At 37.0% G+C, this 18570-nt stretch overlaps 1 protein-coding gene across 1 annotated transcript in view; it reads left to right on the forward strand.

Moving 5' to 3' along the window:
* Positions 1–14767: 14767 nt before the first annotated feature.
* Positions 14768–18570, forward strand: part of Trpc7 (transient receptor potential cation channel subfamily C member 7) — a 147466-nt gene continuing 143663 nt past the window's right edge. Inside the window, exons 1-2 of the mRNA XM_077798310.1 lie at positions 14768–14782; positions 15119–15363. Coding sequence (XP_077654436.1) covers positions 14768–14782; positions 15119–15363 — 260 coding nt within the window. The remainder of the gene's footprint in view (positions 14783–15118; positions 15364–18570) is intronic.

Below are 18570 nucleotides of genomic sequence, written 5' to 3' on the forward strand. Positions count from 1 at the left end.
CTGCCTATCCATGAGCAGGGTATATTTTTCCATCTTCTAAGGTCTTCTTCTATATCTTTCTTTAGGGTTCTGTAATTTTCATTGTATTAATCTTTCACCTCTTTTGTTAGGTTGATTCCCAAGCATTTTATTTTTGGGGGGGATATTGTGAATGGAGTAGTTGTCCTCATTTCCGTTTCAGAAGATTTGTCACTGATATACAGGAATGCCTTTGATTTATGCGTGTTGATCTTATATCCTGCCACTTTGGTGAATTCATTTATTAGCTCTAATAGCTTCTTTGCAGACCCTTTTGGGTCTGCTAGGTATAGAATCATATCATCTGCAAATAGTGATAATTTAAGTTCTTATTTTCCTATTTTTATGCCTTTAATTTCTTTCGTCTGTCTAATTGCTCTGGCCAGTGTTTCGAGGACTATGTTGAACAGAAGTGGTGAGAGAGGGCATCCCTGTCTTGTACCAGATCTTAGAGGGAATGCCTTCAATTTTTCTCCATTCAGAATGATGCTGGCCTGTGGCTTATCATAGATTGCTTTTACAATGTTGAGGTATGATCCTGTTATCCCTAATTTTTCTAGAGTTTTGAACATAAAGGGATGCTGTACTTTGTCGAATGCTTTTTCTGCATCTATTGAGATGATCATATGGTTCTTATTTTTAAGTCTATTGATGTGGTGAATAACATTTATTGATTTCCGTATATTGAACCAGCCTTGCATCCCAGGGATGAATCCTACTTGATCATGGTGTATAATTTTTTTGATATGTATTTGAATCCAATTCGCCAGGATTTTGTTGAGGATTTTTGCGTCAAGGTTCATTAGAGATATTGGTCTGTAGTTTTCTTTCTTTGAAGTGTCTTTGTCTGGTTTCGGAATCAGGGTGATGTTGGCCTCGTAGAATGAATTTGGAAGTTCTCCCTCTTTTTCTATTTCCTGAAATAGCTTGAAAAGTATTGGTGTTAGTTCCTCTTTAAAGGTTTTGTAAAACTCTGCTGTATACCCATCTGGTCCTGGGCTTTTCTAAGTTGGTAGTCTTTTGATGGTTTCTTCTATTTCCTCTATTGTTATTGGTCTGTTTAGGTTGTCTATATCCTCCTGACTCAATCTGGGCAGATCATAAGACTTAAGGAATTTATCTATGCCTTCACTATCTTCTATTTTATTGGAGTATAAGGATTCAAAATAATTTCTGATTATCTTCTGTATTTCTGAAGTGTCTGTTGTGATATTGCCTTTTTCATCCCGTATGCTAGTAATTTGGGTTCTCTCTCTTCTTCTCTTCGTTAGCATGGCTAAGGGTCTGTCAATTTTATTTATTTTTTCAAGGAACCAACTTTTAGTTTTGTCAATTTTTTGAGTTGTTTCTTTTGTTTCAATTTCATTAATTTCAGCTCTGATTTTAATTATTTCTTGCCTTCTACTTCTTTTGCTGTTGTTTTGCTCTTCTTTTTCTAGGATTTTGAGGTGAAGTATGAGATCATTTATTTGTTGGTTTTTTCTTTTTTTTGAGGAATGAACTCCAAGCAATGAATTTTCCTCTTAGAACTGCTTTCAATGTGTCCCATAGAATCCAATATGTTGTGTCTGTGTTTTCATTTAACTCTAGGAAGTTTTTAATTTCCTCCTTGATGTCTTCTAAAACCCATTGATCATTCTCCAAGTGATGCTTGATTTTTCCTTCCTTCTTTTATCATTGATTTTCAGTTTCATTCCATTATGATCAGATAAGATGCATGGTATTATCTCAACCCCTTTATATTGTCTAAGAGTTGCCCTGTGACATAATATATGGTCTATTTTTGATAAGGTTCCATGTGCTGCTGAGAAAAAAGTGTAACTACTTGATGTTGGGTGGTATAGTCTATATATGTCAATTAAGTCTAGGTTGTTAATTGTGTTATTGAGTTCTATAGTTTCCTTATTTAACTTTTGTTTGGTAGATCTGTCCAGTGGTGAGAGAGGTGAGTTGAAGTCTCCCATGATTATTGTATGGTGGTCTATTAGACTCTTGAACTTGAGAAGAGTTTGCTTGATGAACACAGCTGCACCATTATTTGGGCATATATATTTATGATTGTTATGTCTTGTTGGTGTATGGTTCCCTTGAGCAGTATGAAGTGTCCTTCTTTATCCCTTTTGATTAACTTTGGCTTGAAATCTATTTTATTAGATATGAGTATGGACACTCCTGCTTGTTTCCGCAGTCCATATAAGTGGTATGATTTTTCCCAACCTTTCACCTTCAGTCTATGAATATCTTTTCCTATCAGATGCGTCTCCTGTAGGCAGCATATTGTTGGGTCTTGTTTTGTGATCCATTCTACTAGCCTGTGTCTCTTAATTGGTGAGTTTAAGCCATTAACATTTAGGGTTATTATTGAGATATGGTTTGTTCTTCTAGCCATATTTGTTTATTGATGTTACTAAACCTGATTTGTTATCCTCTTTGACTACTTTCCCCCCTTTACTGTCCTACCTCCCATTGTTGGTTTTCAATGTTATTTTCCATTTCCTCTTCCTGAAATGTTTTGCCAAGGATTTTTTGAAGAGATGGTTTTCTAGCTGCCAATTCTTTTAACTTTTGTTTATCGTGGAAGGTTTTAATTTCATCTTCTATCCTGAAGCTTAATTTCGCCGGATACACGATTCTTGGTTGGAGCCCATTTTCTTTCAGTGTTTGAAATATGTTATTCCAGGATCTTCTAGCTTTCAGAGTCTGTGTTGAGAGATCAGCTATTATCCTGATTGGTTTTCCCCTAAATGTAATCTGCTTTCTTTCTCTTGTAGCTTTTAAAATTCTCTCCTTATTCTGTATGTTGGACATCTTCATTATAATGTGTCTATGTGTGGATCTCTTATGATTTTGCACATTCGGCGTCCTGTAGGCTTCTAGGATTTGGGATTCTGTCTCATTCTTCAAGTCTGGGAAGTTTTCTCATATTATTTCACTGAATAGACTGTTTATTCCTTTGGTATGGAGCTCTGTGCCTTCCTGTATCCCAATGACTCTTAAATTTGGTCTTTTGATATTGTCCCATAATTCTTGGATGTTCTGCTCATGGTTTCTTAGCAGACTTGCTGAGCTGTCTATGTTCTTTTCCAGTTGAAATACTTTGTCTTCATTGTCTGATGTTCTCTCTTCTAAGTGATCTACTCTGCTGGTAGTATTCTCAATTGAGTTTTTGAGTTGGTTTATTGTTTCCTGCATTTCTAGGATTTCTATTTGTTTGTTTTTTATTCCCTCTATCTCCCTGTGAAATTGATCTTTTACTTCCTGGATTTGTTTGTCAATGTGATCTTTCATTGTCTGATTTTGCTGTCTCATGTCTTCCTTGAGACTCCAGATCATCTGAAGCATGTATATCCTGACCTCTCTATCTGACATTCCATCTGTTGCAGCTATTACCTCATCTAAAGTTGAGTTGACCTGCATTGCCTGTGGTCCTTTCTTTCCTTGTCTTTTCATACTGCTGGCGTTTCTTTCTGCTTGGTGAAACTGTTGTGTTTTTGAAATTTTCCCTCTATTTATTTATATTGCTCTTGTATAGTTGAAAAATCACCCTTGCAGGGCAGGTAGTGGCTGTGAACCTCCTCCAATTGGTGTGATCTGTCTACCACGCTGGCAGGCCCTAGGTCTGCTCTGCTGGTCGGTCAATGGTCCGCCTACCCAGCAGGCGCGAGGGGCACCTCTCTCATTCCGCAGGTTGCTGGGCCTAACCTCCTGATGGGTCGCAGGTTCCCCTAGCTTGCAGGCACTGGGGGACAGGCCGGCTCCGCCCCTCAGCAGGCCGCTGGACCTGTCCTACTGGTGGGTCCGGTCTGCGTTCCCTGCAGGCGCATGTAGCTGCTCTGTGACTGCCGCAGGTTGCTGGGCCTGACCCACCCGCCCGTGGGTTGCAGATTTGCCTAGCTTGCAGGCACTGGGGGAGGGGCCGGTTCCGCCCCTCAGCAGGCCGCTGGGCCCGATCTGCTGGTGGTCACAGTCCCGCCTACCTTGCATACACTGGGGGAGGGGACGGGCCTGCCCCTCAGCAGGCCGCCAGACCTGTCCTACTGGTGGGTCCGGTCCGCGCTCCCTGCAGGCGCGTGTAGCTGCTCTGTCTCTACTTTGTCTTATATATCCCTATATGCTGTCTGTTGCAGACTGAGTAATTTAGAGACACAGAAATAGAATTTGGAGTACAAGATGTTTATCTCTAATCAACACTGATGAAGAGAAGAAGGAGGAAGCAAGATTGGGAAGAGGCGGGCCTGATCCTCACATTGCCAGTTTAGCAGGACACTCTGTAGTAGCTACTGCCAATTAAGATGTCCTGTGTCAAGCCCAAATGCCTGGCATACACACCTTTCACTCAGTCATCAGACAAAGTAAAGACTTGACCCCAGGAAAGGTGAGTTTTTAGAGGTAATGAGACTTTGGAGTAGCTGAAATGTGGAGACTATCCGCTGCTATTACATTTCACTAGATAGCAAGTTTTTCCTACAGGGAGAAGCTGGTTGGCACATTGCTGTGTCTTCCATAGTCTACTCCTCTACTTAGATCAAAATTTCATGTGGGATGGAAAACCAGATCTTTCAGATGTCTAGTGTGCCTCTCTTTCTGCAGGAAAACTTAGAAAGGAAATACTAGTGGAATATACTATAGTGCCTAAAGCCAAAGTGGATCTCAGGCTTTAGGATCTCAACTGATACTCTTTCTCCTTCTTTCTCTATGCATTTTAGAGTCCATTAGCCCTCCATTGCCCCTTTTACTGGTATGGCGGCTTACTTGTTAATGTGACCCAGACCTTCATTCCTAAAGACATGAGCCACTAGTCACCAGACTCTTTGGCTAGAGTGATGGTACCAGTCAATTTAGAGTCACAATGAGGAAAAGGAGTACTAAGATGGGCCAAGTGGATTGGTTGAGTTCCATACATATTCTTCCTTGGCTGTATTGTGCAATAGCAGCACTTCCTCCTCTTGAGAATCAGAGTCAATTACCTGTCAAGACAGTGCTCATTTTGACTTTGGTCCCTGGACACAAGGAAGTCAAGGTGCCTAAGTGACAAGCTTATAATTCAATGGGTCTCTTTCTATTTCTCCTTGACAAAGTGCCTCCAATTTTATTTGTTTTTAATTTTTTAATTGATTTTTTAAAAAATAAATGACAGAAGAATGCATTACAATTCTTATTACACATATACAGCACAGTTTTTCATATTTCTGGTTGTATATAAAGAATGTTCACACCAATTCATGTCTTCATACATACTTTGGATAATAATGTCCATCACATTCCACCATCCTTGCTAAGTCCCTGCTCCTTCCCTCCCCTCCTTCCCCTCTGCCCTATCTAGAGTTCATCTATTCCTCCCATGTTCCCTGTCCCTGTCCAACTATGAATCAGCCTCCTTATATCAGAGAAAACATTCAGCATTTGTTTCTAGGGGATTGGCTAACTTCACTTAGCATATCCTCTCCAGCACCATTGATTTGCCTGCAAATGCCATGATTTTATTCTCTTTTATTGCTGAGTAATATTCCATTGTGTATATATGCCACATTTTTTATCCATTCATCTACTAAAGGGCATCTAGCTTGGTTCCACAATTTAGCTATTGTGATTGTGCTGCTGTAAACATTGATGTGACTGTGTCTCTGTAATGTGCTGTTTTTAAGTCCTTTGAGTATAGATTGAGGAGAGAGATAGCTGGGTCAAATGGGGTTCCATTTCCAGTTGTCCAAGGAATCTCCATACTGCTTTCCAATTTTAAAGACCAGGATCTCTAACCCAGCAGAAAATATGGCAAAGTGGGCAATTGAGAATGATGTAAGTGGGGCCATTACTGTTTCTATCCCTTGATTTCTCATGTACCTTCCTATAGGGGACATAGCATTATATGAAGGTCACTGATTTGATACATAAACTAATTTCTAGAGGATGGTACCCCATCTTATAGAGTAATGCTTCTTAGCTTACAAAGTTCTATCAAACTAGCAGTTTCTTAGTGTAGCAGTAGAGATATGACCAGTGGACCCCAAGGTCATAGGCCCACTCATGAACCTTTTTGTTATAAAGTGGATCCCTTGGTCTGATGCAATATTATGCAGAACTTCATTCAACTAAATCAAAAACTCCCCTAAAAGCTGTCAGATAGTGTTGACTGAGATCATGTAGGGAGGAAAAGTGAATGTCCATTCATATGAAATGTGAGAATAAACCATGAACACTTTCAAGATGAAATGAACCCAATGTAGTTAGTTAACCTGTCACCTAGAAGCTAGCTGGTCTTCTTCAGTCACAGTGTTAACATTGGTCTCTGATGCTGGTATATTGGATGTTCAACAGTGACCATAACTAGAAAATTCTTGGTATGTGGGAATCGAGGTTGCTGGACTCCTTCATTGTTGCTGCCATCATTTATGTATCCACTATATATCAGCACGGGGTGGCTGATGACAGGCTAGTTGATATCATCTGGATAGGTCACTTTATCTACTTAATTATTCAGTATTATTTCCATGGTATATGCTATCTGATGGATGTTGACATACAAAAGTCTTCAGGATTCACATCCATCTGCATATACTTAGTCATATGCCTATGCCCCACTTTCTTGTCACCAACCTTCCACTATTTCTCCCTCCAGATTCCTGACCAGCTAGTCAAGCCATTCATCATATCCATTAGTTTGTGCACATTTAATTTCAATTTAATTCTCTTTCCATACAAAAAGAAGTTCCACTTCTGTGCACTGGGAACATTTCCCTTGTCTTTCAAGACTATCCCTAAATGAAACTGTACTATAGCTGCCATCTACTTTTTACTTGTACCCAAATACTAAACCAACTTACCTGTCTGCCAAACTCAGCTTTTTCCATTCTCTTTCACCTGGTATTTTATAGTTCCCATTTAGTAATAGGTATGAGCCAAGGGAGGGGCACTGGTGCCACAGTAGTAGGTGCCATGGGAATTGAAGCCAATTTGCTCATGCTCAAGCAGCTTATGTTCTCTTGTTCTCCTAGCACTCAATCTTATATATATAACATTTCCATTTCACAATAATTATTCCTAGACCCATCTGTCTTTATAACTTAGTGGATCTAACAGGATCTAACTCATAATGGAAAATTCTAGACATATGGTTACATACTTTCTCATGGTCAGGTGATTCATCTCTAGTAGGGTCCAGTAACATGACAGAAATTATTTTTCAAAATGTATACAATTCTCCACTGAAAATGACATGGCTGGAACCCTATAGGTCCATACTCTGATTCTCTCACTAGGACTTGATCCAAACTGTACATGACCTCTTTATCCACCATGGATAACTTCCAATACTTTTTGGTTTGTCAGACTCTATGATACCAAAACCAGGTCTGCTTGAAACACAACCTGATTCCACTGAAGCGACTTTTCCTGCTTTGAGTTGTAGTCTAACTTTCATGCTTTCTAGAATATATGGTTACAGCAAAATCCCTAGATGCAGAATTTGCATCTTCAGAACCCAAAGAGAACCATTAGTCTCTTTGTTTCTTTCTTTAAGTAGGAGATTGTAAAACCAAATAATCTGTCATTTATTTTGGATGGGGACATACTTGCATGCTCTTTATTTCTGTACTCCTAAAATTTTAGATATGGAAAATCCATACTTGTTTCTTTGTGGAAGGTTTTATCTCCTACTCTCTGGAGTACAAGTATCTTACTAAAATCTTCAGCATGCTGACCACTTCTTGCTAATCTTGCTCAATCAACATAATATCATCAACATAATAAGTCATTGTGATGCCCTGCAGTATGTTCAAACAGCCCAAATCTCTTTGTACTCTATTGTGACAGAGGGCAGGACAGTTAACATAAGTCCTTGAAAAAAAACATAAAAATATGCTGTTGTTGATTCCACATGAATATGAGTAATATCCAGTTCTCTTTTATAATGTGAGATAAATAATATATTTTCCAAAACAATGACAATATACCCAGTGCTCATTAATTCTCTCAAACAGAGACACTACATCTAGCACAGTGGCTGTAATCAGAGGTTGAACTTGTAGTAGTCTCCAGTTGTCATCCTAGGGTCATTGGTTTCTGCAGGTGCCAGACTGAGGTATCTCAGATACCTCTCTATCCTTTAAATCCTTCAATCATGAATGAATGAATAATTAATTTCATTGCTTGCCACCCTTCTCTTGGATATTGTTGCTACTTTTTACTTTCCATCTTGGCTGGTGGGAGGGGGATTAAGAATCTTCCACTTGGTTTTCCATGCTAGAATAGCTTTTACCCACATGACTGAACTCATGTGGAGGTTGCACAAAATGCCAAGAACACAAAACTCACTCATTCTGGGACCAGAAAATGATGATCATAAGGGTTCACAGGCTCAGTGGGCCTCCCTACACTCATTGTTTACCTGAACTTCATTTGTCTCCTTGTCTCCATTTGTCACCATTCTAACAGGAGGATCATGATAAGGTTTTGGGCCTCTGAATATTAATGTCAACTCAAGTTGTGGGTCTGAAAGACCCCAAATGCCTGGACATTCCCCTATCTCTTTTCCTCAGTGCAAAATTACTCAAGTAATTTTATCAAATAAGGACTAAGGTAATTGCAACTATGTAAAGATCCTAGGATTCTTTCTCTTGGAAATTGACCTACCTCTTTAGTTAATTTCTGGTCTGAAAGCTGGATCGGACTCAGAAAATGGTCAAAGGTATAATGACATTTTAAAAATATATACTTTATTTTTTAGGGAAGTTTTGGATTTGGATTTATAGGCAAACTGATTAGAAAGTACAGAGAGTCTTCATATATCTGCCGTCTCCACACATTCTGTCTCCCTTATTATCAACATCACACAATAAAGAGTAACATTTGTGGTAATCAATAAGCCTACATTGACACACCATTATCACTTGAAGTCCATAGTTTGCACTAGGGTTTAGGTTTGGTGTTGTACACATTATAGGTTTTGAAAATGAATAATGACATGTATCTTCCCTGAATTACAGTATGATACAGAATAGTTTTAATGCCCTAAGAATCCTATGTCTTCTACCTATTAATTCCTCCCTCCCCTAGTCCTTGCCTTTATTGTCTTCAAAGTTTTGCCTTTTTTAGGATGCCATTTAGTTGGAAATATACAATACATACCCCCTTTTCAATTTGGTTTTTTCATTTAGTAAGATGCATTTATGATCTTGATTCATGAATTTTTATGGTAGAGTTACTATTTTCAACATGCCAGTTACCCTTTTTCCCCCCACATGCACGGACTTAATAGTATCTTAGGCAACAACATAACTATTTTGTCCCTAGGGAGGCTGCATTCTATTAACCACTTCTATAAATCTGTTGGCTATGCCTTTTTTACTGATCCTCCAGTAAAAAATCATTACATTAATTCCAACAACTGCTTTAGGATGCTAAAGTTATTAAGCTACTGGTCAAGGTTCTATCAGGCACATTGCTATCAGTAAGCTAAGTTCTGCAGTCAGACCTGGGCTACAGAGAATAATCATCACAAAAACTTTAAATGATGAGATGCACCTCTAACCAATGCATTTCTTATGCTCTTTGTAAAAGATATATTCCGATATATTCCCTAAGCCCCATGAACACATTTACCTCATGGGCCTTCCAGTCAAACTATCTATATTGATTCCACATCTCCACATTTATAAGCTTTTTATTACCTTCCCCATTTTCTACCATGGAGATTGTGTCATTTCAATTTTGTGTAATGTGGGCCATTGCTTTTTTTCATGTTTCCGGGGACCATTCTAATAGTGAATTCATATCATCCTCTGGGACCCTTGCCAAGCTGTTAAATACCATAATTCAAAATAACGTTTCAAGGGTAATAAGCTTTTCACCATCTTATTTTTATTTTAGGCCCTCTTGATCAAGCACCCTCAGAATCTAGACCCACACATACTCCCTAGCTCATTCCAGTACATGTTGGGTAGTGCTTGTGGCTCCTTTGAGAATTGTCCTTTGCCTGCCTTGATCAGATTCTTAAGCTCCTTTGCTATAATATGCATCTGTGGGTATTACTGTCAACTTAGACCCTGTGCACAACTTAACCTTAAGTATAGGCCTTTGGGGAAGGTGGGAAGGTGATATAGGTACAAGTCAGACCCGTGTTACCCTATGGAATTAAGTCTACATAATTTCTTGTAGTGTGAGGTGATAGGTGCTTGCTCTTAATAAGCAATGACCTCTTCTTTCAATGTTCAGAGGTATATGTAATGTCAAAATCATCAGAACAATTGTGCATATATTGTGTTTGTCAGCTTTTCATAGCTGTAATCAAAATATCTGAAAAAAAACTTAAAGGAGGTAAGATTTATTTTGGCTCATTATTTCAGAGGTCTCAGTTCTCAGTTTACTGACTCTATTGCAGAAACATCATGGCAAATGGGAAGTAGAGAGATTTAGAGAAGATATAATCTAAGGCCACACCCTCAGTGACCTAATTCCTCCAGCCACACCCCACCTGCCTAGAGCTAGCACTCAATAGTCCATTCAAATCATTATTTCATCAAATGGATTAGCCCACTGATGAGGTTACAGCTCTCATAATCCAGTCTTTTCACCCCTTAACATTGCTGCATTGTTCAACACATGGGCTAGATCCAAACCATAACAGATAAACTCATCCCATTAGAGTCTTGGATGATAACCTTGGCATGACAGACCCACCTTAGTTGGGCATTTAGTTAGCTGTGAAATTTAGTCACTCTGAATACAAATACCAAGGCCTACACACTGACTTTCTCTATTCCTCCACTAGAGTCAAGAAGAGCTTCTTTGTATGCAATCAAGAAGTCCTCTGACTTTTACATCTGGCTAACACCATATCTTTCCCACTATTTTTTCTCCTATATTTCAAATGTATGATGCAACACACTTAATAATACATTTTTCTACTAGTGCAACCTTCTAAGTCACAAGTGAAAATGTGAACCATCCCTTGTGCAACAAGCCATCTGTGTTCCATCTTGACTAATGATGGGGTCCTCATTGCCAACTGGATGGTGGTGATCTAGCTCCAAAACCCTATCTACTTTCTCAATTCATTCCTTGTATCCATTAATTCAGATTATATTCTCTAGAAGTAGATGCTAATATGAAAGAAAGAGGAAAGAAGCAGGACTGAACAGTAGAAGAAATCAAACTATGATAATCTGGCCCATATAATAGGAACCCATGGGATGAGTATCACTCATAAAAGTGTCCTTAAAATGTGAGGTTGTTGCTCAGTGGCAGATCCCCTGCCTTGCACATATGAGGCACTGGGTTTGATCCTCAGCACCACATAAAAATAAACAAAATATTTTGTGTCCATCCATAACTAAAAAATATTTAAATAAACACCCTGCATTCTCCCACCTTGCTTATCCACAAAATGTAGTCTACCCCAGAAAAGGTATGATCTGAGATAAGGTAGCTCTTTTTTTATTATTAAGGTAGCTCTTTGCAGTTGAAGCAGACTCTGCAGGATATGACAGCTGGAGGCTATCAACTGACTACTATCTCTACATGAGCCTTTCATTGAAGGGGATCTTCCTGTCTACCACAGCATCTTAAGCATATTCTTAAGAAAGAACAAAAATAAATATCTCATATTAGTTTCTGTTTTCTTTTTTAAAGAAACCTTTAATAGATTGTGGGTCAGTTGTAGCTTATACAAATTCTATAAAAGCACAACCTTTGAAAACCACAACATATAGCCTAAACTAGAAGATCAGAAATTTTTCATAAAATACAAATATTAATAGAATTAAAATAACATCATTCTTGTCATTTTGAGCCTTAGTGCAATTTTCAATCAATGATGTGGCTATTAAACAAGATATTAAGAGAGATTCCTTATTCCTTTTTGTGGGAAGGCACTGTGGATTGAACCCAGGGGTGTTTCACCACTGAGCACCATACCCAGTCTTTTTAATTTTTTTCTTGAAACAAGGTCTCTCTAAGTTGCTGAGGCTGGTCTTGAACTTGCAATTCTCTTGCCTCACCCTTTAGAGTAGCTGGGATTACAGATATGTGCCACTGCACCTGGCTCTCCTTTTCAAAGATGGGCTCAACATAATGGCATCTAGTAATTTTAACCAGACATTTTTTTCTCTGAAAACTTTTTGCATCAATTCTTAAATAATAAGTATAATAAATATGTTGAATATATTTCTGTGTAGGATAAAGAACCAGACCTGTTCAGTAACCAAACAAATTAAAGTACTATTAAAGAACATCTGAGACGGGGAAAAAAAGAGTGTCCCAATGGATTCAGACTCATAGCTATAGTTTCTAAAACATTTCAGTCTTTAAATAGACAATAGTAATATTTCCTTAAAGAGTGATTTATGAGTTACCTGTGTCAGAATCACTCAAGGTTCTTGGGAGAAAAAGGCAAAGTCTCTGGGGAAGTATCACCAAGAATTTGTATTTTTGTGCCTTTAACAGGCTATTAGGATATGATGGAGCACAGAAAGTCTGAGAACCACTGATCAATAGTATGTTCACTGTTCAGTCATAGAGCAAGCTGTTAAGCAATAGTGAAAGCAACATATGCTGAGCTCTGACTGTGTGCCAGGCACTATTCTCAGCTCTGTATGTAAGTTGTCTCATTTTATACTCACTATAACTCTACAAGCAAGAGACTGTTGCAGCTTTCATTTTACAGGTGATAAAACTCAGGGATGCACATAGAAAATGGAAGATTTGAGTTAAAACACAAGAAGTTTGACTCAAAGTCTTAGGCACTCTTAACCACTAAACTTTGCTGTGGGCCTATGCCCAGGTGAGACTGTAAGAAAGCAAAGCTTCAAGCCTTATGCAGATATATTAGACATCTTCTCATCAAAGAACTAAGAGTATTCTGAACTTTTCTTGTTAATAATGAAGATCTAATTACTTCAGTGTTTTACATATTAAAAATATGATAATTTGATATGCATATAATGCTTTTCAGATTATAAATATTTGCCTATTGAACCCAATGTCTGTGTAATGACATCCTTGGGAAGTGGTAAAGCATTCTAAAAATGAGGACTATGAAGACTAGATCCTTCACAAAATGTCATCTTATCCTGTCCTTTTTGAAGAGCTGTCTGGCCTGATTCTGACTTTTTTTCAATTAATTGATATACCTATAAAATAATTAGCTCATTCCCTTTCTCTCTCTCTTTCTCTCTCTCTCTCTCTCTCTCTCTCTCTCTCTCTCTCTCTCTCTCTCTCTCTCCACACACACACACACACACACACACACATATACACAGCTAACTACTGTATCATCACTGGAATATTTTTTAAAATATGGTTCAATTTTTTATGACATCTTGATTGGAAACAAGGACATAGTTCATGTCAGAAACTGATGAAAATATGCTCTTGGATATTTATTAAAAACACAATACATCATCTCCATCATTATCAGCTAAAAGCCACAACCCAGTATTCTTGAGAAAGTATTTTATAATTAAGAGTATTTTATTCTATACTGATTCACTAATCATGATGATGAGGATCCCAATCAAAAGGATATTATCAGTGTCAGAGCTAATCTTCTAACTTAGTGGTTGTGAGATACTTCTGTTGGCTTCCTATACTATATTTTGTTCTGTACTTCTGTGTAATACTATAGAGCTCTAATTAATTAGCATTTTATTTAAATGAGTTAAACCTATTTCTGATTCTAATAAAAAATAAAAATTTCCTTATCCTTTAAGTCTATAAAATTTTTTAATAAAAATTTTCATTCTAAGAAATTTCTCTTTAAAATGGTATTTTATTCAACAAAGCACAATCATTAATATTGGAAAGTTTGTGTGGAGGTTCATGGAATAAAATTAATTTTCTCTCAGTCTATTAGAGAGTTTAAAGAGCTACCTTTACTTCTCTTGAGCAGAAGGGAAGGAAAGATATCCAAATGTATCAAGCATGTCTTAATGCAAACTTTGTTGCATTGTATATTTATTTCAATTCATTACCATAAAAATTGGTAAAATGTGCTATTAATCCTATTGTTATTCCCTATTTACATATGAAGTAACTGAAGTTCAATGATTAATTTGTGTCCAAGGTCACACAAAAAGTAAATCAAAATCCAAGGGTCTTTCCCCATATACCAGGGTATTCCCAGAGAAAATGCTAGTAACATATTAATGAAACAATGCAATCTGATTTGCATATAAACTTAGAATGGAAGTGTGCAAAATGCACTGTAAGCCAATCTTTAATCCTAAGTATTGCATTTGCACACAGTCTTTACAGAGTGCCAGTTATTAATCCATGAATTGGTTTCAAAGAATACGCACTGAAATTTATTATTCAGCAACCTAGATAGAACCTGGCAACAATCACAGTTTTTCTTACACAGACAATATTTCAATAGAGCAGATTTCTCTCCAATGATGTCACCAAAATACCTTAGTGTTTAAGTATCATAGACTGTTTGGTAACAACAATTGGTAAGAAGGGAGACAATTGGGAAAACAAGTTTTTGCATTAGGAATTTCCTTTCAAAAGAGGAAAAGTTACAAATGAAAGCTAATCCTTCAAAGACTTTTTACTAACATCAGACCTGATCTGTCTCACTAACTTCTTCCTAAACAATACTAAAAGCTTGTGTATCAAGAGGATAACATTAAAAATGCATCACTCACAGAAGATAAAGTGGGTGTGGCCTTAAGGTTTACTAAAGGAAACCACTCTTCTCACTCTTCAGAATCCTTTGGTTTTAGTTTCCTTCTCAACTCTCTCCCTCTGTAAATACATGCAGACCCAACAGGTAGGAAACCAGTTAATTCCCCCACGTTTCATTTGTTTAAACTGATGAACATTCTCCTTCAGGAGCCAGATCATATTCCCTTATATAACTGAGGTGTGTGTGTGTGTGTGTGTGTGTGTGTGTGTGTGTGTGTGTGTGTGATGCACTATTCTGGGACGGAAGGGCCATGTAGAAATTCTGAGGGGCTATGGTGGAAAAACAGAGTTGCTCTCTCCCTTTCAAAGCTATGTCTGGAAGAGGGGGTGGGGACAATACTAACCCATCATCACGCTGCATGCCAGTCTCACACACGGATGCTTCTCCTTCATGTTCTCTGGGAAATTTCCCCCAGATTAGGAAAAGAACGGGAAGTCGGGTCTGCTACAAAAGAAGAAAGGCGAGTTTTTACCACTGCAGCACAAAGAAAAGCGGAGCGCACTTTCACATTATCGCAACTCCACTCTCTTGACCAGCTCTATACTTCAGCACCACGGAGAGCAGCACCTCCTCAGCTACCACCCATGGGGAGCCAGATTCCCGCGACTCTGCACCGGATCCCGGTCATCTAGAGGAGGGACAAGCCTGCGTATTCTACCCTCAATGTAAGTAGCTATGACGAGTCTTTCATATTGATTTTTTTTTCAGTAGAGATTGTTTTCTAGCTGAAATATGAAATTAATTAACTTTTATTTATTGGCCCTTTCTCTCTAGGTCATTGCTTAGATTTTTTTAGATATTGTCTGAATGTGACATCTTTCTTATTTGTTAAGTTGGTAGGAATTTTTTTTCTTTTATTGACAGTCTAAGTTTACAAAGCCATTTAGAAATAGGCAACTCCTCCGGGTAAGCCTAGTCCTTTTGTACTGGAGTAGTATAGTTTTATTTCTAAAAGAGTATGTGTGTTGTTTACCTTTTCACTACTGAGAGCTTTTAGAATTTGGTGTTCTGTTGTTATTTATTTGAATATAAATATGGAGTTGGAAAGAGGAAGAAGGATATATTATAATAAATAGTCACTGTTAAAGAACTACAGGTGGCAAGAAAAGGGCTGTGATTTTCCTTTTTTTTCTTTCTTATTGAAAATATGGTCTGAGCTCTATGTCTCCTTTAGACATCCATTTCAAAATAACAAATATGCTCTTAATAAAAGAGATGTGATCTGGGCAGAGCTTTTACATGAGCTTTGATAATCTGGATCACAGAGTCTCCACTTTAAGTTTGAAGTTGTAAATTCACTTAGGTATGATTAAGGAGAGTCGACAAAGATGCCATTGTCATTAATTATAATTTAAAGGCTTTAATGGATTCAGGGTAGATTTTTAAAAGGCAATAATGATTGACCCTGTCTGGTGGCACTCAGTGAATTTTTGCCTCAGAATGCCACCTGCTGGTGGGTCCTATTTCTAAAATACTAAGCACACTTACCAGATTTATGAATGAACTCACATAAAATCCAGAATATTCATTATGGATATAATGCAGACCCACTGTCTAAGGCCTTTTTAGCAATGACATTGACTCAATTTCTAATAATTTACCAATATTCTATGTTACAATTATAATTCCATAAATACTTATCTCCAAAAACACTTGCTCCTAGGCTTAGGGGCATGTAGACTAGCTAACTCCTTTAGGCAGTAATTAACCCAGAAAAAAAAAATCAGAACTATGTGGAGCCTCATTGAGGCTAATTGCAGAATGCATGTGGTATCTTGGATGTGAACTACAGGAGCTGCTGCTTAGCAAAAGCAATCAACACTTCTCTGAGATAAATATTCAGCATGCTACTGTTTCCAGTATTTTCATTTCACAATTTAAGGGCCTCTGTTTTTCCTGGTGGTAGATGTTCATTTCAGACTCTTTTGGCACATATCTATTTTATTATAACATGAATCTTTTTATATGTAACTATTTGAACTTGTCATTTTAACTATCTGAAGTTGTACACAATGAGATATAGATATCCAGTTTCATAACTTCCTTGCCCAAATAAGCAAATAAAATTTTTTAAGGTAAGGAGAAAAAAGGAAGCAAACACAAAGCACTAGTTATATTTGGACAGCTAATATATAAGGTAGTTTGAAACTACTGAGAATAGCCTCTTCTCTAAATTACACTATTTTGTGAAAAAGCAAATTACTAATGGAGTCAGTTGTTAACTTTCAAGAACATTAAATAATATTATTCAATACAGATAGAATGAAAAAACTATCATACATTAGCAGAATTGTTTAGAAAGTATATCTTAATGTAATATATTATAATAAGTAGCAGAGGGCCACATTGCTTGTTTCCTTAGGATTGGACTGGTGATATGTATGAACTGACGTACATAACAGAATAATTAGGTGGGTATCTCTTTGCTTTCACTCAAAACATATATGTTAGACAAGCATATTATTGTCACTAATTTAGGTGGGAAATTGAATACCTTAGACCCACAATTAATATTGATAAACTAAAAAAGTTAATATTCAATGACACTAAAGCACTTATTAGGTACTAAGTAATTTATATTCACTATATCACTTCAACTTCAACATAATATGGAAGATGACATTTAGAAATAAGTTGGATGCCTTTGGAAATATGCAAAAATTTTCAGTATTATGAAAGGGAAATGTCTCAATTTTCTGCCTCAGTCACTCAAGGGATTTAATATAACTTCTTATATTAGCTGTCTCATCTAGTAACTTATGGGTCATCATATATAATGAGCTAATTGAAAATTGATTTTACTTTGGAACCATGCCTTATTTAATAGTTGTCACTCAGAAATAGGAAATTGTGGTTATAAGATTATATGGTTCCTCTATTTGTAAGAAATAGGATGCTGGTAAACATTAACACCTCTATTTTATTGGTCTTCTTGAAAGGCCAGCCTAGATCAAGTATTTAAGAATTCATTAAATTATCTGACCATGCACCATGTGCCAAATACCAGGTCTACTGGGCACCAGGTGCATATGCCACACAAATAAGCAATCACCTTGCCCTCAAGGATCCTTCACTCTAATGGAAAATTTTATGGACAAAAGAAACTTAATGAAATGCAGGAGGAAGATGGATGGCAATAGCACACCAGCATAGACTTTGAAATCAGACAGACTAGACTCTGAATAGTAGGTGCACCACTAACAAGTTCTATCATCTGGGAAATATGGTTAATCTAAATTACCTCATTTCATCATCTGTTAAAACAGAATGAAAATAGTACCTAAATAATGAAGTAGTTTGTGAGAACTTAAAATGATAATGCATGTAAAGTACTCAGCATGAAGGTTGGCACGTAGTTAATGTGTAATAAATGTTAATCATTATGATTGAGTAGTCACTTAAGAAAATAGCTAAGCTTATCATATGATAATTTATTTAAAACAATAATTCATATAAATCACTTATAGTGTCTGGCACATGATAAATGTATAATATATGTTAACTATCACTGTTACATAGTCATTTTAAAATGTAGTGAAGCTGAGTATATCAGTGAAGGGTAAAATCTGAATCAATTTAAATAATTTTGTACTTAAGTATATTGGTACTTAAGTGTATCAATATGCAAGATTTTTAATCATTATTGTCATGAATATTTGTATAAAGCTTTATAGTGTTCAGGGCATTTGGCATGCACTATTTAATCTTTAATGTGGTCCTAAGAAACATGAGAGATGAATTTTATTACTCCCTTTATAATGGTGAGAGAACTGGGGTTTATGAAAAGACTGCAGATCACTTTACTATTTTATCACTTTCACTAAAACTCAGAAGGTATGCAGGCCAAAGCTGGGTTTTCCTGGGTAACTGAT

This window comes from Urocitellus parryii, chromosome 1 (assembly GCF_045843805.1).
Source record: "Urocitellus parryii isolate mUroPar1 chromosome 1, mUroPar1.hap1, whole genome shotgun sequence".
Classification (NCBI taxonomy): domain Eukaryota; kingdom Metazoa; phylum Chordata; class Mammalia; order Rodentia; family Sciuridae; genus Urocitellus; species Urocitellus parryii.